We start from the raw sequence: 26593 nt of genomic DNA, 5'->3' as shown, positions 1-26593 counted from the left end.
CTGGAAACCTCATATTATTAACTGGTTACCATGCAATGAGATCTACCACACCTTGTCAGACATGACTAAAGTTGCAGCTGTCAATATCCGCAAACTTGCCAACTGTCCTTGTGAAACAGACAAGATAACAAAATGATGTGGGCACCATGTTACTAGATTACTACTGTACAATGGCCATTACAGCCCCATTGAACTGATACGAGCACAGGTAAAATAGTGGTACATGTACACTTCATTACAGTTTGTCATCTCCAATTTTTGTTCGTATGAGCTGCTGTTAAAATTTTATCTTAGCACTGATCCTAAGATGTTAAGTCCCATAGTGCTCAGAGCCATTTGAACCATTTTTTTTCTTAGCACTGTTGTCTTGGTTCGTCCATTAATTTCCAAATGTTTTCTATTTGCTGGTGTCTGCGATGATTCTGTCATAGTGGCAGACAAATGTATTTTCTTCAAAAGCTGTAGTACTTTGCTTACTGGGCGCACAGCATTTACATTGGAATGATGGAAATTAACCAAGTAACAACTGTGTCATGCATGTGCAGCAACTTATTGTCTTCCTAGTGTTAAGATGACAGCACATAGAGGGAAAAATCCAGCAACATTTGTAAAGTATCCCCCCCCCCCCCTTAGTGCAGAATACTTCCCTCAGCCACCTTCCTACTTGTATACGTATCTAACTCCCTAACAGTTACAAGTAGAGCAACAGTTTCAAGCCAATGCCTAAACTTATGGTGAGTTGTTATCTTTATTCCTTCCATTAGCTGTATTCCATTCAGCTCTTTTTTTTTAAGTTTCAGAGATACAAAGAAAAATGTACATACAATATAGTGAGAGGAAGACAGAAGTTTAGAGTTTAATTTCTTGTTGACATCAAAGTTATTATCTGCTAAGTTTTTTTTCTAGCAGAAACATGGACTTTATTTATTAAATATTTTACTGCAGAAACAGGAAAATGAACGGAAGAGAACTGACTATATTTCTTACCAGTGTTGAAGTCTGTGTTGCTGCTAGTGACCCAAGACGACCAATCATAGAACATGTACCAAGTAAAGAGTTCCGCAGTTGAGTTGGAAATATTTCAGCTGTGAAGGAATAAAGTGCACAGAATGACACAGTTATGGCAAACTTTGCCATCATAAACAGCATTGTTGTAACCCAAGTCAGATCTGAAACATAAAGAGTTAACTCTTTTCAGTGAGTGAATTGAAATTTATGATTAATTACTTTGTCACATATTAACCACACTTTATGTAATAATTTGCAATATGAAGGCAAGAAAGAAAGCCTGCAGCAGATAAGACTGGATGGCCAAAACATTTACTTCAAGCAGACAGCCTAGAGGCCAAGAATACTCAAAATTCCTGGCAAAATGCACTTTTAACATCAGGAAATTCAAGAACAGTTTACAATCATGTTAAAATAGAAGAAAGACAAAATTACTTATAGCAGTAAGTCTAAAAATAAATTGCTCACACCATGTCTACACACACAAATAAAACATTATCAGCCAGAAAGTTGGTTTGATTATGCATAGTGCCAGACACAGTCCTAATCGAGTTTGTATCCCTTTGCTTTCCTCCAACTTGTACGCTGTCTCATCCATCCAGTTACAAAATATAAATCTAATTTCACACTGATTGTGCACCACAATACACTGTCAGAAAGTTCACGTGTACAGAGTGTTTCCAGAACTTAATACTTGTGTGACAGTAAATGAAATTATTTTCAAATCTTCAGAATAATGTGGGAACAAGATGGAAACAGCATCAATTAGGATTATTCAATGTATATAGCTGTATTGCCAACATTGAGCACACAATTACAGATATCATATGAATAATGTGGCAGCTTTTTAAAATGAGGAGAAAGAACAAAATATGCTATTGTACTATGTCCATGGCCTACTGCTGCACTTTCTCATCTCACTGCCTTAACTCTCAAACTAATACTGGAGAAGCAGGTGGAAACTACAATGAGGAGCAAGGGAGAAATCAATCATTAAGTCTTTGGATAGACTATTTAGTATGTTTGAGAAAGAATGGCAGTTCTCAAATGTGCTGCGTGTGTCTGTTTTCAACTATTTCACACTCAGCTTCATACTGCCATTTACATTTCTAAATAAACTAAGAAACTTTCTTTGCTGAAATGTGTTTGGAATAGCCAATTACAGATTTGATTTTTATTTGTTTTCTGTGAGCGATATCAATCCTTCCTGCTCTCATCTTAAAACACTGCAGCATACATTTATTTTATTAACTGAACTAAACTGACAAAGCAGGTTTCATTAAGAGTGTGTAATGAAAATGTCAGCATCATAATATGATATCCAGGTGAAAATGACAATTATAGATGGACACATGACCACTTCTGATTCCTTTAACTCAAAGAAATACTTAATTGCACATAAATTCAACATGATAAACAAAATTGAGGATAGTGATATTTGGAGACAGAAAGATAAGCACTGCAATTGTAATGACAGTGACTGACCCTCTCTCCAACTTCCTCTGTTTTATCTCCTGCTCCCAATCTATGCCTCCATGTCACAGTTCTTCTGTGCACAACTCCACTTGCTTGCAACTGGAATGAGGTCACATGTGCCACATTCATATCCAGTGCACATGATGCCTATACCTCTCAGCCAGTAACTAACCTCCCACAACCTACCTACTTTCTCACCCACCCACCTATTTACTTGCAATGATCTATCAAGCTCTGGCTGACCTACATGCCCTTTGTCATCTGGACCTATCTCCTCATTTTTTGTCCTCACTAGTTACAGTGAATGAGACTATGCTTTCAAAAAAGTAAGATTCAGAGGTCTTTATCCTAGTGTGGTTTTTATCTATATTATAGCTTACCCTTATTTTTAATACTTCTGCCCAGTTAAAACTGATCATAAACATTCTGAGGATCTCATACTTCTTTTTACAAAAATATAAAAAGCCAGTTTTATGTTTTTATCTAGCATTATTTTTCATCTGTGAAATTGGCAAAGGTTAAAAAAGAGCTGTAAAATCTGTATGTATAAACTTATGTTCAGGACTCACCATTTGGCACTAACAAGCAAGCAAAACAAGCTGTTCCACTGAATACAAGAGTACTGCAGAGTGTTGCTTTACGGCCTATACTATCCATCATAAAGTATGTCAGGATGCAAGCAGGCTGCTCCACAAGGCTTGACAGCACAAAATTCTCATATTTATTTCCAGCCAATGACACCGAGTTCAAAGACAGACCAGTATAGACAAAAGTATTTGTAATCCTGAAAAATTAATAGACAAGGGAACTTAAATGCATTAATCACTCTTTTAGTCTCAAGACTATTAACGTAGTAGAAATAGTCAACAGTAAATTTCATTGTCTGTATGATGTTGCTGACAGTGAGATGCAAAAATATACAACATGAAATGAATGAAGCGAGGAAATCAAGTGAAGTAATGGTTGTTATTCACTTTAGTTAAGAGATTGACTAAGTTAAGAAACATTCAAATTATAAAAGGACATGAATATTTACAGCGGAGTTAGGAAAACAAACCAGCAGTAACAGCAGTTGAGAAGCCTGGGGAGAAGTACATGTGATCGGAAGACCTGTAACACAGCTGTCTGTAGGGAAGGTGTCGACGGAAGTTCTCTCTCTTCACAGCAAACGTGTATTTGTCCATCACCTTCACCTTCTGCAACAAGCATATGTGAACACTTTTAACAAGACAATATAGCAAATGTTTGCATTAACATGGAAACGAGTGCATGTGGTTTCCCTGATCACACCAGCTTCAAAGTATTTACTTCTATCTGCGATACCATACCCCGAAAAATCGTTATCAGGTTACAGTCATTCAGCAACACACATTAATTTGCCATCATGATAGAAGTAATTACTGTTTATAGTCCACAACATTCTTGAATGAAGCAGCACAGATATTCAGCAAAATTTCAACTCTTGCAGTCAGAGAACCACATGCACATAATGAGAATGATGATGAGAAAATCACCTCTTTACGCTGTGGCTTTTGAGCGACATCAAATTTCTTGAGTGCACCTTCAGATAAAATAACACCATTAGTTTTTGCTGCAGCCTTCACAATGTCTCCAGCTTCCTTCATTCTTCCTTGTGCCATCAGCCAGCGGACAGATTCCTGCAACAACCTTTTCAAATGATGAATGGTGAGAGTTGTCAACCTAGTCTTTGTCAATGAGCTGAAAGACTGTCTATCATTAATTATAAACAACATCTGAAAGACACAGAAAGTGAAGAATATATCACAATTTGAGTATGGTGTGGTGTGTTGTAGAATGAAGTTGCTCAGTGTATAAAGTGTTGGTCTCATATTTAGGAGGAACAGGGTTAAAATCCTCATTTGGCTGTCCTACTTGAGCTTTATCATTGTTTCCCCAAATCAGTTCAAATGAAAGCCATGACAGCTCCTTCAACAGAATTATTAATATAATGGTGAGACTACCCAGATGAATGAAAGAGGGGGCCACCTAATAAAATTTTGCACAGAGCACAGTTTAATCACTGTTGACATTTGCTTTAAGAATCACGAAAGAAGATTATGTATATTGTAGACACCTGGAAACACTGGAAGGTTTCAGACTGGTAAGACAGAGACTTTGGAACCGGATTTTAAACTGCAAGACATCCCCAGGGGATGATGTGGACTCTGATCATAATTTATTGGTTGTGAACTGCAAATCAAAACTGAAGAAATTGTTAAATGGAATTAAATTAAGGAGATGGGACCCAAATAAGAAGAAAGAACCAGAGATTGTTGAGAGCTTCGAAGGGAGAATTACATTGAGGTGAAAAAGTCTTGGGATAGCAATATGCACAAACACACTGGCTGTGGTATCAGATACACAAGATATGAAATGGCAGTGCATTGGTGGAGCTGTCATTTGTACTCAGATGATTCATGTGAAAATGTTTCTGATGTAATTATGGCCTCATGAAGGAAATTAGCATACTTTGAATGTGGAATGATAGTTGGAGCTAGACACATGGGATATCTCATTTTGGAAATAGTTATGGAATTCAATATTCTGAAATCCACAGTGTCTAGAGTGTGTTGAGAATACCAAATTTCCAGCATTACCTCTCACTATGGGCAATGCAATAGCTGACGGCCTTCACTTAATGACAGAGCAGTGGTGTTTGCACGGAGCTGCCAGTGCTAACAGAGAAGCAAAACTGTATGAAATAACCACAGCAATCAAAGTGAGATGTACGACAAATGCATCCATTAGGAAAGTGCGGTGAAATTTGGTATTAACGAGCTAGGGCAGCAGATGACCGACATTAGTGCCTTTGTTAACCAGCCTCTCCTGAGCTTGTGACCTAATGGGTTGGACTAGATGACAGGAAAAATGGATCCTGGTCAGATGAATCCCGATTTCAGTCGGTAAGAGCTGATAGTAGGGTACGAGTGTGGCACAAAAACTCAGGCTGACAACAAGGCACTGTGCAGCTGGTTGTAGCTCTATAATGGTGTGGGCTGTGTTTACATGGAATGGACTGACTCCTCTGGTCCAGATCATTGTCTGGAAATGGTTATGTTTGGCTACTTGGAGAGCATTTGCAGCCATTTAGGGACTTCATGTTCCCAAACAATGATGTCATGTCACCAGCACACAATTGTTCACAATTAGTTTGAACAACATTCTGGACAATTCGAGTGAATGGTTTGGCCACCATGAATCCCATTGAACATTTATGGGTTATAATCGAGAAGTCAGTTTGTGCACAAAATCCTGCATCAGTAACACTTTCACAGTTATGGATGGCTACAAAAACAACATGGCTCAATATTTCTGCAGGGGATGTCCAATGACTTGAGTCCATGCCACTTCAAATTGCTGCACTACACTGGGAAAAAGGAGGTCTCACATGATATTATTAGATATCTCATGAGTTTTGTCACCTCAGTGTAGGTAGCAGTTAATTGAAACAGGGGGAAGGAATATGGCAGAAGACAAATGGGTAGCTTTGAGAGATGAAATAGTGAAGGTAGCAGAGGATCAAATCGGTAAAAAGACAAGGCCTAGTAGGTACCCTTGAATATCACAGGAGATATTGAACTTAATTGATGAAAGGAGAAAATGTGAAAATGCAGCAAATAAACCAGGTGAAAGGGAATACATAGATCTAAAAAATTGACACTGACAGAAAACACAAAATGGTTAAGCAGGAATGGCTAGAGGAAGATGCAAATCTATAGGAGCATGTGTAACTAGAAGAAAAGTAGATACTGCCTATAAGAAAATTAATGAGACCCTTGGAGAAAAGAAAAGTATCTGTAAGAACACCAAGAGTTGAAATGAAAAACCAATACTAAGTGAAGAAGGAGAAGCTGATAGGTGGGAGGAATATGTAGAGGGCCTGTACAAGGGAAATGAAAATGAAGACAATATTATAGAAAGGGAAGAAGTAGTATATGAGAGGGGAGATATTTGACAGAGCACTTAAAGACCCAAGTTGCCACGAGATCCAGCAAGTAAAAGACATTCAGTCAGAACTACGTATACCTCTGGGAGTCAGCCATGAGAAGACTATTCAACCCAATGTGCAAGATGTATGAGACAGGTAAAATACCTACAGATGTAAAAAAGAATGAAATAATTCCAATACCAAAGAAAGTAGGTGCTGACAGATGTGAATATTACCAAACTATCAGTTTAATAAGTCATGTTTGCAAAACACTAACACAAATTATTAACATAAGAATGGAAAAACTGGTAGAAGCTGACCTTGGGGAACATGAGTTTGGTTTCTGGAGAAATGTTGAAACATGTGAGGAATTCTGACCCTATGTCTTGTCTTAGAAGATATGTTAAAGGCAAACCTAAATTTACAGTATGGGTAGATTTGGATAAAGATTTTGACTTTGTTGACTGAAACACACTCTTTGAAATTCTAAAACCAGCAAGGTTAAAATACATGGAGCAAAAGTTTATATACAACTTGTAAGGAAACCAGATGGGAGTTATGAGAGGTAAAGGGCATGAAAGGGACACGGTGGTTGAGAAGGGAGTGAGCCAGGGTTGTAGCCTGTGTCCAGTGTTATTGAATCTCTACAGTTAGCAAACAATATCAGAAACCAAGGAGAAACTTGGAACAGTAATTTAAGTTCACAGAGAAGAAATAAAATCTTAGAGATTTGCTGATGACATCATAATTCTTTCAGAGACAGTAAAAAACTTGAAAGAGCATTTGAACGGAATGGAATGGATAGTGTAGTGATAAGATGAACATCAACAGAAGCAACTCAAGGGTGATGACCTGTAATCATATTAAATCTGTTTATTCTGAGAGTATTGAGTTAGGAAATGAGGCACTGAAAGTAGTAGAAGGGTTTTGCTGTTTAGACAGTAAAATAATCAGTGATTGACAAAGTTGAGAGGATATAAAACACAGACTGACTATAGCATGGAAAGAATTTCTGGAGAGGAGGGCTTTGTTAACATTCAATGCAGATGTATGTGTTAAGAAGTCTTCTGAAGGCATGAGGGTCATTCAATAAGTAATGCCCCACAGTTTTTTTTCCTCAGAACATATTTATTGTTAAGAGACTGCCTACATTACACTTGTCCATCCTCTGTTGGAATATTGCTGCACGGTGTTGGATCATTACCAGGTAGGATTGACGGAGGACATCAAAAAAGTGCAAAGAAGGGCAGCTCATTTCGTGTTATGGTGCAATAGGGGTGAGAGTGTCACTGCTATGGTATGCGAGTTGGAATGGCAGTCACTGAAACAAAGGTGCTTTTCTTTACAGCGAGATCTATTTACGAAATTTCAATCACCAACTTTCTCTTCCGAATGTGAAAATATTTTGTTGACACCCACTTACATAGGAAGAAATGATCATCATAATAAAATAAGAGAAATCAGTGCTCGAACAGAAAGATTTAGGTGTTCCTTTTTCCCATCCACCATTCGAAAGTGGAATGGTGGAGAAGTAGCATAAAAATGGTTTGATGAACCCTCTGCCAGGCACTTAAGGCTGAACTGCAGAGTAACCGTGTAGATGTACATGTAGAAGAGTGAGAATTTGGCGATGATATACAACAACATGTCTTGTCCCGTTTTTCTACAGTCTCCATCACGTTCTATGGTCGTACATCAACATTGAGGAAGAGAATGTATTCCCTGCTAGTAAAAGCTCTTGTCCTGTAAGCGTAGCCATGGTTTCACTGTGTGACTGACACTCTCATCATCTTCAGAGAGTTTTCCCCATGTTGTCAAAATGCTCCAATGTTTTAGATGAAATGGCCTTTCTTTGAATCTTGGGGCCCACTGTGAGCAGTCGTAGAACCCATCGTGAGCACCTCTTTGAATATCTGAGAGTGTCTATTATTGCAGATGCACTTCCAATGCTGACCAACAACTGTAGAGCCAATTGTCAATTTGTGATGCACCAGTTGGCATGAGTAATGGCATCCACACGATTAGCATGTACGGAGCAGTGGCTGTGACAGGATGTCCCAAGCATGGCTGATCATGGAGCTCTGTTTCTGCATTTTCTGAAGCTGTAACTTTCTTTGCCCATCAAGCAACTGTAATCCTATCAACTGTAGAATCACCATACTCCACACACAAATGTTTATAGATGTTCACCACAGTTTCTTTTTCTGCACACAAGAATTCAATAATAGCATGCTGCTTGTAACGTGAGTTGTATGCAGACACCATTTTCATGCTGTACTATGGCTCTGCCATTTGCAAGAACAGTTCGAAACTTCACCAGCACACAGAACAAACATCAAATGTGAAGCACCAACAAGGACATTTGTCTATGTATATTAATGGCTTTTTAAAGAAAATGTGGGGCATTACTTAGTGAACGACCCTCATAGCCTGGAGTGTAGCCTTGCAGCGAAGTGAAACATGGGCAATAAGCAGCATAAAGAAGAGAATAGAAGGTTTTGAAATGTGGTGTTAAAGAAGAATGCTGAAGAATAGATGGGTAGATTGTGTAACTAATGAAGAAGTACTGAATGTAATTGTGGCGAAAAGAAATTTGTGGCATAATGACTGAAAGATGGGATCGGCCAACAGGACACATTCTGAGATATCAAGAATTCATCAGTTAATTATTGGAGGGAAATGTGGGTAGTAAAAATTGTACAGGGAGGTAAAGGATGATGCAGTAAGCAGGTTCAAGTGCATGGAGGTTGTGGTCGTTTTTTGGAGATGATGAGGCTTGTGCAGGATAGAATACAGTGGAGAGCTGCATCAGATCAGTCTTTGGACTAAAGACAACAACAACAGCCAGTCAAGAGCCGCCCTTTGTTACAACAGTAATTCTGACAATGTACTAAAAACAAATCCATAACCATAGTCAAAAGATTTTCCATTGTGTGTGGACACATGAAAGCATCACCTTCTATCACAGGACTACAGTTCATATTTCCAAAATGATGAATTTCAATTTTTCATTTTGACAGTATGTCCTCATGGAATTTGTTGTTATAGAGGAAAAATGTGCTGCTGACATTCATCCCAGAGTTCAATTTCAATATTGGGGATGTGTGTATGGGCTCCAGCAATGGTAGAAGGTTGATGAGACACTTCAAAGATGAGTCTGGTCCACAAGAAGGAAAGCTTGGGTTATCAAAAAGATTGTACCCACTGGGTCCAGTGCTTATTGACTGAAGACCACAAAGTTGAGAGAAGAACCTTCAACCAAAGTCTTTTTCACAGATTTCAAAATGGAGGTGACAGTGTTTAGATGAGTGATGTGACAGGGAATGAAAGCTGGTTCCCTCATTATGGAACTGAAACACACACAGGGATTCAACTGAATCAAAATAAAGTAAAATAAGTGAAATAAGGAGAACTGCTGTTGCTAGTGAAATTCAGAGATTATCTGACCAGCATATCATAGATCTTCAGCAATTACAATTACTTAGTCAAAATACTATTGCTGCTTTACTGTATTAACCTGTCAGTGAATTATATTTCTTTTGGTGAAGCAGTTCAGATGGTATCTAAGAACTGAGGTCCTGTAATGAAAGGACCTGTTTGCATACACTTGTTTAACAAACCTGAGAAGTTTATTGCAATTCATCGAAACACTTTAAAATAATATCAGAGTGGTTTCCACAACAAAGTCACTGTTAGTTCCTTTCCATTTTCTTGTCAAAAATGAGCTGGTGCTCTGTCTCTAATAAGTTCATTAAGAAAAGGGGCAGTTAGTGATAATTTATAAGTGAATACTGTTCCTATGTTTTCTATCACAAATTAAATATTTTTGTCATTGATAGATAACCCTTAGCACCAAGTTATTGTGGTGATCAGGAAAATTCATTTTTCAGAGTAAAATATGACTCTAAAACTATTGCATTTGGTGATGTATCTCATCACTATTGGCAATGTATGTAAGACACCTTTGAATTATTTAGAAGGAAAGAAATATGTGAGCAGTTTGGCATGAACTTCATATGAAGGAGGATACTGATGCAGACATTTTCCTTGTATAATTGCATATTGACAGACTGACTAGGAAGACACGCTGGATCAAAACACTCTACTCTTTTTCCTTGGGGGAAATATCTTTTTCTGTGTCTATATTTATATTTCTTGTGCATTAATCAAACTCCCACATAAATACTGTATTAAAACCTTAATAATGTCTCTTGAAGGTTTCCTACTGAATTTGGGGGGAGGGGTGGGGAGCACATAGAAGTATTATCCAAAAAGATGCAGATTTTCCTCAGGCACAGAACAGCAGAAGTTGGGTATGATAAATTTCTCAGGACAATGTACTATGTAGTTGTGTTCCCACATCTACCCTTCTCAATTCACACATGGGCAAGTGCCCAAATTAGCTACTTAAAAGAATATTCAAAATTCAGAAAAGAGCAGCAAGATGTATAGCAAGAATTCCACCTAAGCAAACTTGTAGAAAAACGTTTGTACTCCATAATATTATGATAGTGCAGTCACTGTGTGTATATCAAAATATTAAAGAAAAGCATGACGAAGCAACTAGAGGAATGGAAAAGTATTACACAAGACAGAGAAATCTCAAACTGGCAAAGAGTGCTCCCAATTAAGCAAGCAAAAGGTTTTTTTTCAACAAACTATCAAAGTCAGTTAAGGAAGTAAAGCAAATATGTTTGTTTAAAAATTGTTTAAAAGTATGTCATACAGAGAAATGTATGTACTACAGGAGTGAGTATTAAATATGAAATTAAATATTAGCTGTTAAGTTGTAATAGAAAATATGTAATAGCTTGCATGTACCTGCAAAATGTAACCCTGTTTCCTTTTATGAACATTTATTTTAAAATAATGCACACTAAGCTCTCAGCTGAAAATTATCAGCTAGAGCACATGGGCAGAGAATAAATAAATAAATTAAGTGATCAGTTGGTGATTGGTATTAGGTACTGACTTGCTCCACTGATATTTCAGAAATTAACTGTAAAGCAGTCTTTCATGTGAGGCAAAGACCTGTCACAATGCTCTAGCCATCCTGCTTTGCTACAAGTCTACTTATCTTGGGTTGGCACTCAGTGTGCTTACAGATACTGCACTGTTGATTGTTGAATATGGTACCTTCTATTTGAGTGAACTGAAGGAGGAGGTTGGGCTGTCATTACATTAACCCAAGTTGTGGTATGGTACATTTCCTGAGGGGCCATGGCCCTTACCCTACACACCTGCATTGCTTTGGCCTTAGCCAACATGATATGTGTTAACATGGGCAACATGGATCCCCCAAACACATATCACTCAAATGTGGCACACATAGAGGATCCTCCTCTGAACAATTTGAGGCAGGGATCCTGGGGTTGGAGAAGCCAGCTTAAGGAGATAAAAGGAATAAAATCAGATTACTGTGTACTTTTTTATTTACATTAGTTACAGTTAACTGCAAATTCCATCTTCGACACAATGAAGGTACCATTTGTACTGTATCTTAGAAAATGTGCTGAAACTGATAGTCATCAACCTCAATGCAAGCGTGACATCAGCGAACAAGATTCTGATGCACCCTCACAGATATCCTTGGTATGTTCTGAATCACATCACAGGCAGCCACAATTCTGGTAACTAATTTCATATGTTTATCCACTGGGGTCTCAAACACAAGTAAATTTAGATATCCCCATAGGAAATAAAGAAGAGGATTCAGGTCAGGTGACTTTGCAGGCCATGGAATAGAACCTCCCTTTCCACTCCAGTGACCAGGAAATACAGTGCTGAGATGGTTACGGACATCCACACTGAAATGAGGTGGTGCAACATCATCTTGTATCCACGTCCTCTTACAAACAGCCAAGAGTACGTTCTCCAACAACTCAGATGGAGCTCTCTGCACAAACCTCAAGTACAGGTGGCCATTCAGATGAACAGGTAGAAGATATGGCCAAATGAGATTGTCACCTACAATGTCGGCCTAGATATTCGCAGCAAAATGTTCTTGATAGTGTGATGGCTTTCCTCATCCCACACATGGCTATCCCTGCTGTTCAAAATACCATCGTCATTAAATGAGTTCTTGTCAGTAAACAGTATGATTTAGAGGAAATCTGGTCAATGAATCCATTATCGGAGCAACCACTGACACAATGCGACTCTTGGTGCAAATCAGTCACAAGCACTGCATGGACTTTTTGTGGGTGATATGGGTGTAATTGTTGTTCGTGGAGTACTCGGCACATGCTAGTATGTACAGCACCCACTTCACATGCAATGCGATAAGTACTTCCAGTGGGGTCTGCTGCAATGTGTTCCAGCACCTCCTCTTCAAAATCAGGCAATGGTCTTGCTGCAGTGGAGACACTGGTTCCCGTCAGGTTACCAAAGTTAAGCACTGTCTGGCATACCTGGCACTGGGATGGGTGACCATCCATGCTGCCATGCGCTGTTGCCATTTTTTGGGGTGCACACAGCCTCGTGATGACAATTGAGGAATTACTCGACCGAATAGTGGCAGCACCGGTCAAAGAAAACCATCATCACAACCGGGAGATTGATGTCCTGACCACATGCCCCTCCTATCCATTTCCTCGGCTGAGGACGACAAGGTGGTTGTATGGTCCCGATGGGCCAGTTGTGGACTGAAGACTGAGTGCTAGTGCTCTTCAAAAGCAGGTGTGTGAGCAGTCCTCACGTTACCAGGTCCCTCGTTTCTTTTTTACAATGAACCAGTCTCCCGCATTCATCGGTTGAGAGAAATAAACACTCGTGATGACGGATGATGCCTGTTAGGAAATCATTCCCTATACAGCCTTTCCGCAGCAACAGCAATGTAACGTACTTCCCCGTACACAAGGTACATGTCAGTGAGTTCTGCAAAACTGTACTGGTACTGCTCCATTGTATTGTACTTCTCTGAATAGTACTGAGTAATGAGGGGTCTGTCACTGATTCACAGCACGTTCTCTCGTGGGACAAAGTAAATACAATATAACAGGGCCACCTTATGGACCAGTAAAGTAAACAAAATTTGCATTATGACTTCCTAGTTATCAGGCTTTTCATCCCCTTGTTCCCTTGCAGGAAAAAAAGAATGTACATGTAAATGAACAGCTCAGTACATGTAAACTTATATGCATGTTAATTGTATATGGAAGACAGTACTGCTAGACAAAGCAATTGACAAGTTTACTTCCATATCTCCTTAAGATGGCTTCTCCAGCCCCAGGTAACAATACTACAAGTAATACATACATGGAATTTAGAAATAAGTTACTAATAGAAATAAACAAATGACATTTCCTCTTTGTACAAGTAAAACAAGTAATTATTTAGCTCTTTGGATCATTATTTTCAATCATGTAAGTGTGTAACTTTTGATATAAGATGCAAACTGTAAAACATGTGAACTTCATAAAATTGTGCATAATCATACATATGCAGTATAATAAGATGTAAGTACACAAATACAGGTGCACAACAGATAAGAAGCACCCTTCAGGGAGACGAGGCTGGAGGTCACCTCCCGAGGCACCTCTCCTGCTTATGTCATGGTTAAGTGGAGGAAGCAATTGTAGTAGCAAATAGTACTGTCTACCTTACACACAAACCATGTAGAGTTAATGTCACAATAAACATACATATAGTAGTAGCTATAGTAGAATAAAATATGCTAATTCAGGTGACACAGGCTCAAAGTTGTTACTGAAGCCCTCCCAGTCGAAATAGCTTGGTAAAGGCACCACTTTTGCTATCTAAATCTTTCCTTTCATGTACTGTTTTCTTCTTAAGAATAAAGTCAAATTTGTTTTTTTTTTCCATTCCATTCCCAAGTTGTACTTCATGGATCTTTTGTTTTTTTTCTTTTTTAATTAACAATTTAATTATACAAAAGCAAGGAAAGTACTAAAACTCTGAAAATTGTCTTTTGTAGTAGCGAATGACCCACTATTATTACTAAGGTGATGGGCCACTCTTCGATGTTAATAAATAAATAAATAAATAAATAATAAAGATATTTTTGTGCAGATGAAAAGCGTTTCTATTTGTTTAATCGGTAACACAGAAGACAAATTTTCACAACCACCTAGCTACATCTGTAACATGTGTGGCATGGTTACTTCTCATTGTATTAGCCATTAAGATTTCTTCTGTGCTGCATACATAGTCAATAGTTACACAGCGTAATCGCCATAAAGCGCAAGTCAACACACACTATTTCTGACAGGCACTTCAAAGTTTCGAGTAATTGTCACCTAGATGATGCTCACATACTGGAACCAAATATTGCTTCTATTACAGGTCAGATCTACCCACCAATAGTGATGTCAACCACCACAAGGACGCTTAAGAAATATTTTCTACTTTTGTCAACAGGATTGCAAATGAAAGATTGTTCTGCCAGTCACAGATAAATGGTTATGCATGACCACACTCAGCTTGTTCCTACAATTTCACTTATGTGTATCCAGTAAAAGTTGTGCAGATCCAGCAAAAGTTGTGATTTTCAGTGAATTATTCTTGAGTAGGGCATGCAGTTTCTTCAGCAGTAGGAGTCTTATCACAAGTGACATTGTATTCTGTGGATTCATGCACCCTCCCTGCCCCCCCTCCCCCCTCTGCCCAGCCCTCCCTCCACCTTTTTAAAGGGATAATTTGTTTTGATGAAGCCTGGAAATATGTAGCATTCAATGCAGCAGGAAAAAATTATCTACATGTGGACATTTACAAAGATCTGTATGCAATATAAAGGGAGAAAAGCTGGAGACTATCAACACATGTGATAGTTGTGCTCTGTGTACTGGTAAACAAGTAATACACAAAGGTTTTGAAGAACAGTAGTAATTTGGTGCCAGCAATTAACAGCATACCTTTAAGCCCACATTTCTCCCACTGTAATAATGTTTCCGAAAGATTAGAAATATTCTCTCTACATCCCAGAGTGAAAGAACACCCACTGATAGTTAGACTATATCAAATATTCAAATAATTTCCCGTTCTATATGGCACACTATACACGTTTAATTACAACATCGTCATGAAACTGTACATTTTAGCCCAGCAGAGCTCAGAAAAAGTGATGAAAAAGTTTTTGAATAGAAACTTGGAGAAAAGTTAATGGTGAACAATGATTTAATTTCAGCACATAATTCATGAATATACCCAGCAGGATTGGTTGGGGGGAGGGGGTGCAGGAATGGGGAGGGGAGGGGAGGGGACATCGGGGTAGCTGTCTCCCTAAAGAACACTGCAAGACAGACATAATCAGTTCAATATCAATTTGAAGAGAGCTGGAATGTCTAGCAAATGTGCCTAGAACCATTTGTCATGAAACTTTAAAACTATTTTGGCATTCACCATGAAAATGAATTGCTCCCCCTCCCTGTCTTAAATCATTTGTACGCTCATCCTGAAATTTATTATTTATTATTGCAAAGAGCTAGAGGGAGGATAAACTTGATAACAAAATTTACAAATATATTTAAATCATTAAGCCGGAGCAGCTGAAGTCTAGTGAAGAAATGTCCAAAGTTGCAAATTTTGTGTTCAATAGCTGTGGAAATATCATAATAAGTAAAATAAACATTTAGCTAATTACTACAAATATTAGCTTATATTAATAATTCAATATAAGATGAACATTTCGTTTATGGATTTTTGCTGTACTTGTGCAAGAGAGCAAAATTTAAATACTAAAGCAAAAATAAAAATATCTGATCACAACATAATTCAAGTACAACGGAAGTACCATAGGAATCCGTAACATGCATCAGATAGAAGGCAATTCTCAGAAGACCTGCAGCTTTTAGGAATATTAAAAAATTTACTACAAACATGCAGTATTGTTGTTTTAATTTTATTATTGCTACAAATTGTTGCACGATTGTTCCTAGCTCTTGAAACACTTACCAATAATAGGCTATGAATAAAAGGGATGGTACATAAAGTGCCAAAATTAGTTTCTTCCAGTCCTTCAGCCACCAAGCCGCTAAACCCAATATTGCTGGACCCAAGGAGTCAAATGCATTGATGACTATACCAGCCACAGCTCTGCGTTTTGGTCCCATGAGCTCCATACCTACATTTGAAAATAAAGATTAAAATATATTTACATTGTCATATCAGATTTGAAGTGCCAATTAGAAATATTGAACAAAATGAGTTGTTATTTTCATCCATAATAAACTTCACTGGGGAATATAAGAACTGAGAAAGAGTGATTAATATACCCAAGCCTATCTGCAGGTTTTTATTGATCTTCTAGCATTAGAACAGTTTGTCTGTTGAGGTTTTGAAAGGCCATTTTTTAATGCTCACTGCAAGCACTTTTTGTGATGCTGAAAACCTTAGCATAGCACGATAACTTACCATTCAGTATTGTACAATATGAAATTCTGGAATTAAACTAAACAAACTACATCAGCCTTTTTCATTATAATGTAACTATGTCTAGCTAAATCTCCAATGGAAATAATAATTTGTTTGTGAATTTTAGCAGTTATGTGGTACAAAGCAGCCAAATCACCACAAGGATTTTTTATTAACAAGAGGAAGCAAGCAACATGTAAGCTGAAGGCCACTGCATCAGTGTCCGAGTTACCTGCACTCACATCAAATGACAAGGACTCAAATATCGCACAAAAAACAGTGAACAAGGGAAATTGCAAGATAAACAGTCAATCATGGGTAAATACATCTGCTAATAAGTATACTAATGTGTTAAAACTCTTACACCACAATGTTCAATCTCTAGAAAATAAGTTATTTCAGTTTGAATTAATAAATCTTGAACGCTGGTTAGACAAAGACCAGATTATGTCTACTGTGATTCCGGGTTACAAGCTTGCCAGTTATTATTGTAGAAGCAATAGTAAATGTGGTGGAGCAGCTATTTTTGTAAAAGATTATTTAAAATTTACTGCAGTAGCAAATTATCAAAGCTTGGCAAGAGACAAAGCCATTGAGCTGTGTGTTGTTGATTTGACAGATGTTAATATTTTGGTTGTAATACTATATAGGTCTGGGGACTGGGAAGTTTTCATTAAAAATTTTGAAAGGCTGCTAAATTTTATAAAGTGTGAGAGAAAGAAAGTGGTTATTTGTGGAGATGTAAATGTAGATTTTTTAGAAGATTCAAGTCATAGAAATGAAATGTTAAATATAGTCAACAGTTTTAGTTTTAAGCACACAGTCAATTCCCCAACTAGAATTACTGCTGACAGTAAAACTGCAGTTGACCAAGTTTTTATAAGACTATGTGACCTAAATTATAGCACTAATGTTATAAATATGGGTTACAGTGACCATGAAGCTTAGCTCCTGTCTATTGCACTGAAATCAGACACTGAGTGTGGACCAAAAGCTAAAATAGTTGAACAAAAGACTTCAGTGATGACAACATTAGAGTGTTTAATTTTATGCTGTCAAGGGAAACATGGAGCTATGTCTTTAGTAAAACTGAGGTAAATAGCATGTTCGACAGTTTCCACAATGTATATTTTCACTACTTTCACATAGCATTTCTAATGAAAAAAAGGAGGATTAAGATAGTAAAAGATAAATGTTGGGTAACGAAAGGCATTATAACTTCCAGTAGAAAGAAAAAAATTCTTCACTGTTTTATTAAGCAAGCACAGAAATACTACTCCAGAACTCAGAAATAATGTAAAAAAATACAACCAAATATTCAGCAAGGTAATAAAAGAAGCCAAAAAACGAAAAAATGATGAGTACATCTCAAATGCAAACAATGAAATGAAAGCTGTATGGAAGGTTATTAGTGCAGAAACTGGTACAGAACAGTCAACTTCACAAAATATCCTCTTCAGATTGAAAATAACTGACACTCAGATCCAAAAGAGGTAGCTGAAAGGTTTAACATGTACTTTACTAATAGAGCGAAGCAGTTAATCGAAAATCAGTATGACAATGGACCTACATACCTACCAAATTATTTAAATGCTAGTGTTAGGTCTATGTTCCTTCAAACAATCATGGAAACAGAGGTGAAACAAACAATAAGCTCACTCAAAAACAAATATTCATGTGGACTGGATGGTGTGCCAGACTATGTCTTTAAAAAGTCATCTGATAATGTATTAAAACTTCTAATATATATCCTTATCAACTGGAATCTTTCTGAATAGCCTAAAAACAGCTAAAGTAAATCCACTGTTCAAAAAGGGGGATTCTGAAAATGTAAAATAATTATCATCCAGTATCCCAACTCTGTGTTTTCTCCAAAATATTTGAGAAAATTTTCTACAATAGACTACTAATTCATTACTCTCAGAAAATCAACATGGATTCAGTAAATCAAAGTCTACAACAACAGCAATGTATGAGTACATAGAAGCTGTGCTTAAAGCAGTGAATGACAGAAAAGATGTTATTGGTATCTTTGTGGACCTTTCAAAAGCTTTCGACATAATTGACCATGACTTCCTCATTCACAAATTAGATCAAAAAGGTGTCCGAGGAATCCCAAATCAGTGGATAAGATCTTATCTAGAAAACAGGCAGCAAGTGGTGGTTTTAAGGCATGATGACATTTCAGTACAAGGAAATATTATCACAACAACACGTCTCCAGTAAATCAACAATAAAGTATGGAGTGCCGCAAGGTTCTGTCCTAGGACCTCTACTGTTCCTCCTTTGTATTGACAATATAAATGACTTTATTAAATTGAGAAAACTAATCTTATTTGCTGGTGACACCAGCATATTAATAACAGCTGCTGGCAAAATCTCATTGGAAGTAGCAATAGATATTGTAATGTCCCAAATTACTAGCTGGTTTAAAAAAAATAATAATAATAAATAAAGAAAAAACTGTCTTTATGAATTTCCACTCTTCTCCACATGTGCAAAAGTTTGTTACAGTACCATTCCTTGAACATATGTTACTGAACTCTGTTACTGACACTAAGGTTCTAGGCCTATGGGTTCAAGATAATTTAAAATGGGACTGTCATATGAAAGAACTTGAGAAAAAACTTTCAAAAGATTGTTATGCTCTGTGTGTGTTAAATAAAAGTGCAAGCAAGTCAACAGTTATTCAGGCGTATTATGCATACTTCCATGCACTACTTCGATATGGGCTAATCTTCTGGGGAAATACAGAGACCAGCATAAAGATCTTTAGGATGCAGAAAAGAGCAATCAGGGTTATCTGCAACCTAAGAAAACTGGAAACATGTAGACCACATTTCATCCAGCCTTTACATATATGAGTGTATCCTGTTCGTAAATGAGTATCTTTTAAACCAAACTGGACATCTTCAACAAAATAAGCATATACACACTCACAACACAAGAAACACAAATAATATCCACATGTCACAGTGTAGAACAGCACTGTACCAAAAAAGTGTATCACAGATAACAGTTCAGCTATATAACAGCCTACCCAGTGATTTAAAATCGCAGCAACATAATTTTTTTTAAAAAACAATCCTAAGTTATTTATAGTGGAAAAATGTTTTTACTCTGTAAAAGAATTTTTAAATGACAAAAATAGCCTTGTAAACAATGACTATGTAATAATGGTTAAATTCAAATAGCTATATTTGTCACTTATATGTAATTTACGATTGTTATCTGTAATTAATTTTGTCATGCTCTCTCTCTCTCTCTCTCTCTCTCTCTCTCTCTCTCTCTCTCTGTGTGTGTGTGTGTGTGTGTGTGTGTGTGTTTGTGTTTGTGTTTGTGTTTGTGTTTGTGTTTGTGTTTGTGTTTGTGTTTGTGTTTGTGTTTCTTCCCCTTTCGCAATTTTGACTTGTCCTATATTCAATGTACTGTTTAAGTATGTAATGAATCAAATGGACCAATAAATAAATGAATGAATGAACTGAAATTACTATGAAGCTATAATTCCTATAACTTTCAGAATAATTCTATTCTGTTTTCATGTCCTTATATTTTATGCATAGGCTGGGCATAAACCTCTTACAGGCTCAAAACAACATATAGTTGGTTATTTCAAAGTTTATTGGTATTGAATTGGTTTCAAGCAATTCTATAATAATATATTAAATGTATAAAACAATTGACATAATGAAACACCACTGATGGCTCACTATGCACTAATACACAAATAACTTCCTCACTAACTCCTCAGAAGTACAAACTGTGACTTGATAAATACATTAATTGTAATAAGATGGTTAAGAAGTCACTTGCAAATAAAGTGTTCTAAATTTTTTGAGAACACTGGAGAAAGTGAAATCACATTAAATTTGGTGTGTTTTCCTATTCCTTTCTTGCATTATGGCGAAAATTCATCATTTCAACCAACTGTAAAATGTTTTGATTTTAAAGGTTTAATGATGGATATTACTTCTTCTGGTGAAATGAGTGTCACCCCATACCACTGAAGTTTTTTGGATTTGATGGTCTAAGATGTATGAGGTTATTATTTACTGAATCTGGCACAGTGTATCAACAACATACACTCCTGGAAATGGAAAAAAGAACACATTGACACCGGTGTGTCAGACCCACCATACTTGCTCCGGACACTGCGAGAGGGCTGTACAAGCAATGATCACACGCACGGCACAGCGGACACACCAGGAACCGCGGTGTTGGCCGTCGAATGGCGCTAGCTGCGCAGCATTTGTGCACCGCCGCCGTCAGTGTCGGCCAGTTTGCCGTGGCATACGGAGCTCCATCGCAGTCTTTAACACTGGTAGCATGCCGCGACAGCGTGGACGTGAACCGTATGTGCAGTTGACGGACTTTGAGCGAGGGCGTATAGTGGGCATGCGGGAGGCCGGGTGGACGTACCGCCGAATTGCTCAACACGTGGGGCGTGAGGTCTCCACAGTACATCGATGTTGTCGCCAGTGGTCGGCGGAAGGTGCACGTGCCCGTCGACCTGGGACCGGACCGCAGCGACGCACGGATGCACGCCAAGACCGTAGGATCCTACGCAGTGCCGTAGGGGACCGCACCGCCACTTCCCAGCAAATTAGGGACACTGTTGCTCCTGGGGTATCGGCGAGGACCATTCGCAACCGTCTCCATGAAGCTGGGCTACGGTCCCGCACACCGTTAGGCCGTCTTCCGCTCACGCCCCAACATCGTGCAGCCCGCCTCCAGTGGTGTCGCGACAGGCGTGAATGGAGGGACGAATGGAGACGTGTCGTCTTCAGCGATGAGAGTCGCTTCTGCCTTGGTGCCAATGATGGTCGTATGCGTGTTTGGCGCTGTGCAGGTGAGCGCCACAATCAGGACTGCATACGACCGAGGCACACAGGGCCAACACCCGGCATCATGGTGTAGGGAGCGATCTCCTACAATGGCCGTACACCACTGGTGATCGTTGAGGGGACACTGAATAGTGCACGGTACATCCAAACCGTCATCGAACCCATCGTTCTACCATTCCTAGGCCGGCAAGGGAACTTGCTGTTCCAACAGGACAATGCACGTCCGCATGTATCCCGTGCCACCCAACGTGCTCTAGAAGGTGTAAGTCAACTACCCTGGCCAGCAAGATCTCCGGATCTGTCCCCCATTGAGCATGTTTGGGACTGGATGAAGCGTCGTCTCACGCGGTCTGCACGTCCAGCACGAACGCTGGTCCAACTGAGGCGCGAGGTGGAAATGGCATGGCAAGCCGTTCCACAGGACTACATCCAGCATCTCTACGATCGTCTCCATGGGAGAATAGCAGCCTGCATTGCTGCGAAAGGTGGATATACACTGTACTAGTGCCGACATTGTGCATGCTCCGTTGCCTGTGTCTATGTGCCTGTGGTTCTGTCAGTGTGATCATGTGATGTATCTGACCCCAGGAATGTGTCAATAAAGTTTCCCCTTCCTGGGACAATGAATTCACGGTGTTCTTATTTCAATTTCCAGGAGTGTATAAGAATATTGCCACACTCCAAATCTCTGTTACCAATAAGTTATTTATTCTTAAAGTCACCTTCTGCTCATCCTGCCTGGTTCTACTAGTTGCCCCCACACTATATCCTACATTATATTTTTTTATTGCTTGATGTGACGATCTGCTTTTTGTAACACATTTCCTGAGCTGTCTGTATAACTTTCAATATTTTGCAGTATTGCCTGTAACGAGCACATCAGCTCCTGGTTGATAGATATATAATCTAAAACAACATTGCAGTTGCCACAGAAATGTGTGAATGCAAGTCCCATATAACAAAGACTGAACTTTTCCCATACATCTAGTCACATTGAATGAAGGTAAATTCTTCCACATAAGGTGAATATATTGTATGTTCCCGTGGAGAACAACAGTGTCCCCAATATCTGTTAATGTTCAAAAAATGTGACAACTGTGTAAAAATTTGCATTTGATAGAAAATTACAGCAATGTTATTGGTGGCAAATATGGGATGGACATTATATAATTCAGACATATAAAATAAATATGTATGTTTATCATTAATGTCTACTACGATGTAAACATTCCTCCAGTTCATAAATCTGAGCTGTCTCCTAAAATACTCAGTTTTTGGCTTGTCAACTATCCTCCTAATATTATAGGATTTACGTCCTGCTCAGTATGAAGGTTCAACCTATAGAGACTGTATGTCATGGTGAGATACATAATGTACAGTATCAAAAGTAAATGGCCCATTGTATTTATTTTTTAATGCTGACTTTTTGCTCATAGGACATTCTGATTTTTATACATTTCAGGAAAGGAATTTTCATGATCAACATTAAAGAAAAAACTTAAAAATTTAGATGCATTAATGTGTTGAAGAATAGGCTGTCTATTCAAATACAAGTTTCAAATTTTGCAAATAATCCTACATGCTGGATGCTTCAATGGGTATTATTTTTTAGTAATGCAGCAGTGTGGTATTTGATGGTAAAGAGGGAAGGCTAATGATAGTGAGATGTTTTTATTTTTACATGCTTCCAATTTAAAGCAATTTTTTTAAATCATGATGGGTGAGTTGAAAAAATATTAAATTTTAGGCTCAATGCTCATTGTTAATAATCATCATACTGAAGTTAATTTCATTATATGTATACATTAGACATTTGACTTATTTAACAGAAAAGTGTCACATTATAGCCAAGTAGTGCTTCATTTAGAAGTACATACCAAGTATAAAAATAGATGAAAAGTTTCCACCCATAACAAACATGGCTAGGAACTCAAGAACCAAGTATGTCATATAATTATTTGCATATGCTCTTGCAAAACCCAGGATACTTGTAAGGCCCATACCATACATGAAGACTTTCTTTCGGCCAAATCTGTAAAGAAGAAATTTATTATCTGTTAGAAAATTGGCAATTTTTCAAAAAATTCAGTATTTCAAGAGCATTGTCTGGAGACTTGTACCTGTCTGAGATATAACCAAATACTGGTAGGCCCAACAGATAACCAAAATTATTGACAGTGCCAACCATTCCAAGTTTCCACAATTCTTCATCACATGTTATATCCCACTGGAAAAAAAAATATAATAAAATTAGTTGGCACAGCTGTTATACAATAAGAAATAGTGTTACTTATTTAATTTGAAGACATGTTCTCAATCAGATTAAAGATGATTTTCTACAGTCAGTTTGCAATTCAGTTATAAATTAATATAAGAGTTACAAAAATTCATGTATCCTGAGAAAACTCTTGCCTCTTCTGATGTATCTTGTGGCAACTGTTTATCTTTTGCTGGTGGCTAAACATTCAGATATGTCCAATGGAAATAGTAACAGGTAATGGTTATCTACATATTGTTAAATGGAGGCCTACTTATAATCATCACTGTTGCTTCTCACAGTAATAACATAATGTAAGCATATTGTCTACCCTCAAAAGTTTCCAAAATTAAGATTCTAAACCGCCAGGAATGAGTGTGTGTGTACATACTAACTCTGATTGGAAACAAAGGATGTATCTGCTGGATCTTGAAACTGAGTTTAAATTAGCAGTGGCATTTTTGAACATGAACTGTCTACATAATTCACATTTGAGCAGTTTAAGGTAATTGTTGCTTGGAAACTATCATGAATGAGTATGTGTGTTTAGATAATGTTTTCATATCATAATTGCACATACAACAACACATAAATACAATGTAAACCACTGTAAAAGTGTAGCAGAGGAAATATCTTTTTGTGCCATATGTTAAGGTTTCTCTCTGTTTCATGCCATTATGGACTGCAGGAAGAATGACTGCTTGATGGGATCTGCATGAACCCCATAGGATAGATACATGGGGCACTGAATACATTTCTGCCTTATAATCTTGTAAGTAGGTTCTTTTACGATATACAGCATTTTTTTTTTTTAAGTATCTGTCATGAGCACATTCTTTCATGACACAATCAAGTCTGTAAATGCTCCCCACACATTGTAATTCCCAAATATTTGCACAGCACAATTGACATTAACTCTATCTCACTACTCCAATAGTCAAGGGGTATCATCTGTTTATATTCCATGAAGCACACACTTTACACTCGTCTACACTGAAAATTAGTTGCAAAGCTTAGCTCCAAGCTGGTATTTTGTCAAAACCTAATTTTCACCAGATGGCAGATCCTCACAGATAACCGCATCATCTGCCAAAAGCCTGATACTGAAACTAATATTAATGTGCAAAGTCATTAATGTATTACAAGAACAGCAGCGGTACTGCTACAGTCTCTTGGACCTCGCCAGACATTACCTCAGTGTCTGCTAACAACTTTCAGTCACATGTCATGTCAATAGCACATGTTCAGTATCACATAATCAATGTTCTCAATATCCAAACTGATACCCATGTACAGATTATTTTATTTAATTTACATAATACTGTTTTTAATCTGTGTATGTTATTGGATTCTACCACAAATAGATGGGATTGATGTATGATGGTAGTTCTGTGGAACAATCCCACTTTCTGTTTTGTAGATGGGTTTAATCTATCACCTTTCCCAGTGAAGCAGAGCATGTCTCTGCTCAAGAGACCTGTGCTAAATTATGCTCAAGAGCAGAACTAATTTACTCACAGATTCTGTACAGAACTCGACAGGTAGTCAGTCAGTCCCTGAGGTCCTGCTGAGTTTTAGTGATTTAAGCTACTTTCTAACACAGCAGTACTCCAGAATGAAATTTTCACTCTGCAGCTGAGTGTGCGCCGATACGAAACTTCCTGGCAGATTAAAACTGTGTGCTCGACTTACTACTCAAACTTGGGATGGAGTTTGAGTCTCGGTTCGGCACACAGTTTTAATCTGCCAGTAAGTTTCACCACCAGTACTGATTACAGTCAGCCATCTTTGGAGCACTACGGTTACTGAATGATGCAACATTACTCGATTTTCTTTTACGAATGAGCATTTGAACACGGAATTCAACATTTTGGTTTTTGTTTCGTTATTTTCTACCATGTATTAATTTACGTCTTTTTTCCCCTCTCATATTATTATCTGTTTAGTTAGAGGAATACCCACAGAGCAAATCTCTATTTAGATAAATTTTCTAATTACTATTTGATTTACTGTAAGAGGTGAGTGTTATATTAAATTTAATTACTGGACTACAACTGTGACACCAGATGTATGTTTTTATCACCTCACTCTGGATGGATGTTTCAAATCCTTCATACACCCATTCGTCACACCGCTCCGTGGTGTTGGTGAAAAGCGAGGCAGGGCACGTGCTGTTGAAGATGTCAGCTACCACAGAACTGTTGCGAATGTAACGTCGGCAGTGTGCAGGCTTCAGCAGGTCTCCACGGGTGTCCACTGGCACTGCGTTCTGCAACCAGTGGGGACTGAAATCTGCCCCCACAGGGCTGCCATCGCAGTCAGGAACGTAACACCTGCAGATGTGTAAACCACTGACTGCATCATCGTACATTAAAATTTTTACTTTTGCTGAAAGTAGAACTCATTTTGATGAAATATAACAGGAAAAAGCTACTTTTTGTATACAGCTATGTGTCTACATTAGCAACTAATCACACTGAATTATTAATGCATACGTTTTATTGGTCGTATTGGCATTGCACACCTTATGTGCTAGGCTACCTGTGAAGTTCACAACGAGTCTGACTGGGATGTCCTCTTTATGTTTACTTCCCTGCGATCTTAAGCTACGTGCCGTCGAATTCGTTGTGAACCGTCTCAATTTCTTTTTTCTGAAGAGAAAGCCTGCTCACGTAGGATTAGCAGAAC

General features: G+C 38.0%; 1 protein-coding gene across 1 annotated transcript in view; it reads right to left on the bottom strand.

Annotated features, from left to right (window-relative positions):
• Nucleotides 1–26593, bottom strand: part of LOC126249052 (organic cation transporter protein-like) — a 562555-nt gene that overhangs the window by 41602 nt on the left and 494360 nt on the right. Inside the window, exons 4-11 of the mRNA XM_049950685.1 lie at nt 25989–26238; nt 23769–23875; nt 23526–23680; nt 16346–16514; nt 3999–4152; nt 3542–3702; nt 3054–3268; nt 988–1169 (exon numbers count right to left, since the gene is read on the bottom strand). Coding sequence (XP_049806642.1) covers nt 988–1169; nt 3054–3268; nt 3542–3702; nt 3999–4152; nt 16346–16514; nt 23526–23680; nt 23769–23875; nt 25989–26238 — 1393 coding nt within the window. The remainder of the gene's footprint in view (nt 1–987; nt 1170–3053; nt 3269–3541; nt 3703–3998; nt 4153–16345; nt 16515–23525; nt 23681–23768; nt 23876–25988; nt 26239–26593) is intronic.

The sequence above is a fragment of the Schistocerca nitens genome, chromosome 3 (assembly GCF_023898315.1).
Source record: "Schistocerca nitens isolate TAMUIC-IGC-003100 chromosome 3, iqSchNite1.1, whole genome shotgun sequence".
NCBI classification, from domain to species: Eukaryota; Metazoa; Arthropoda; class Insecta; order Orthoptera; family Acrididae; genus Schistocerca; species Schistocerca nitens.
This window is presented reverse-complemented; position numbering and strand designations above follow the sequence as displayed.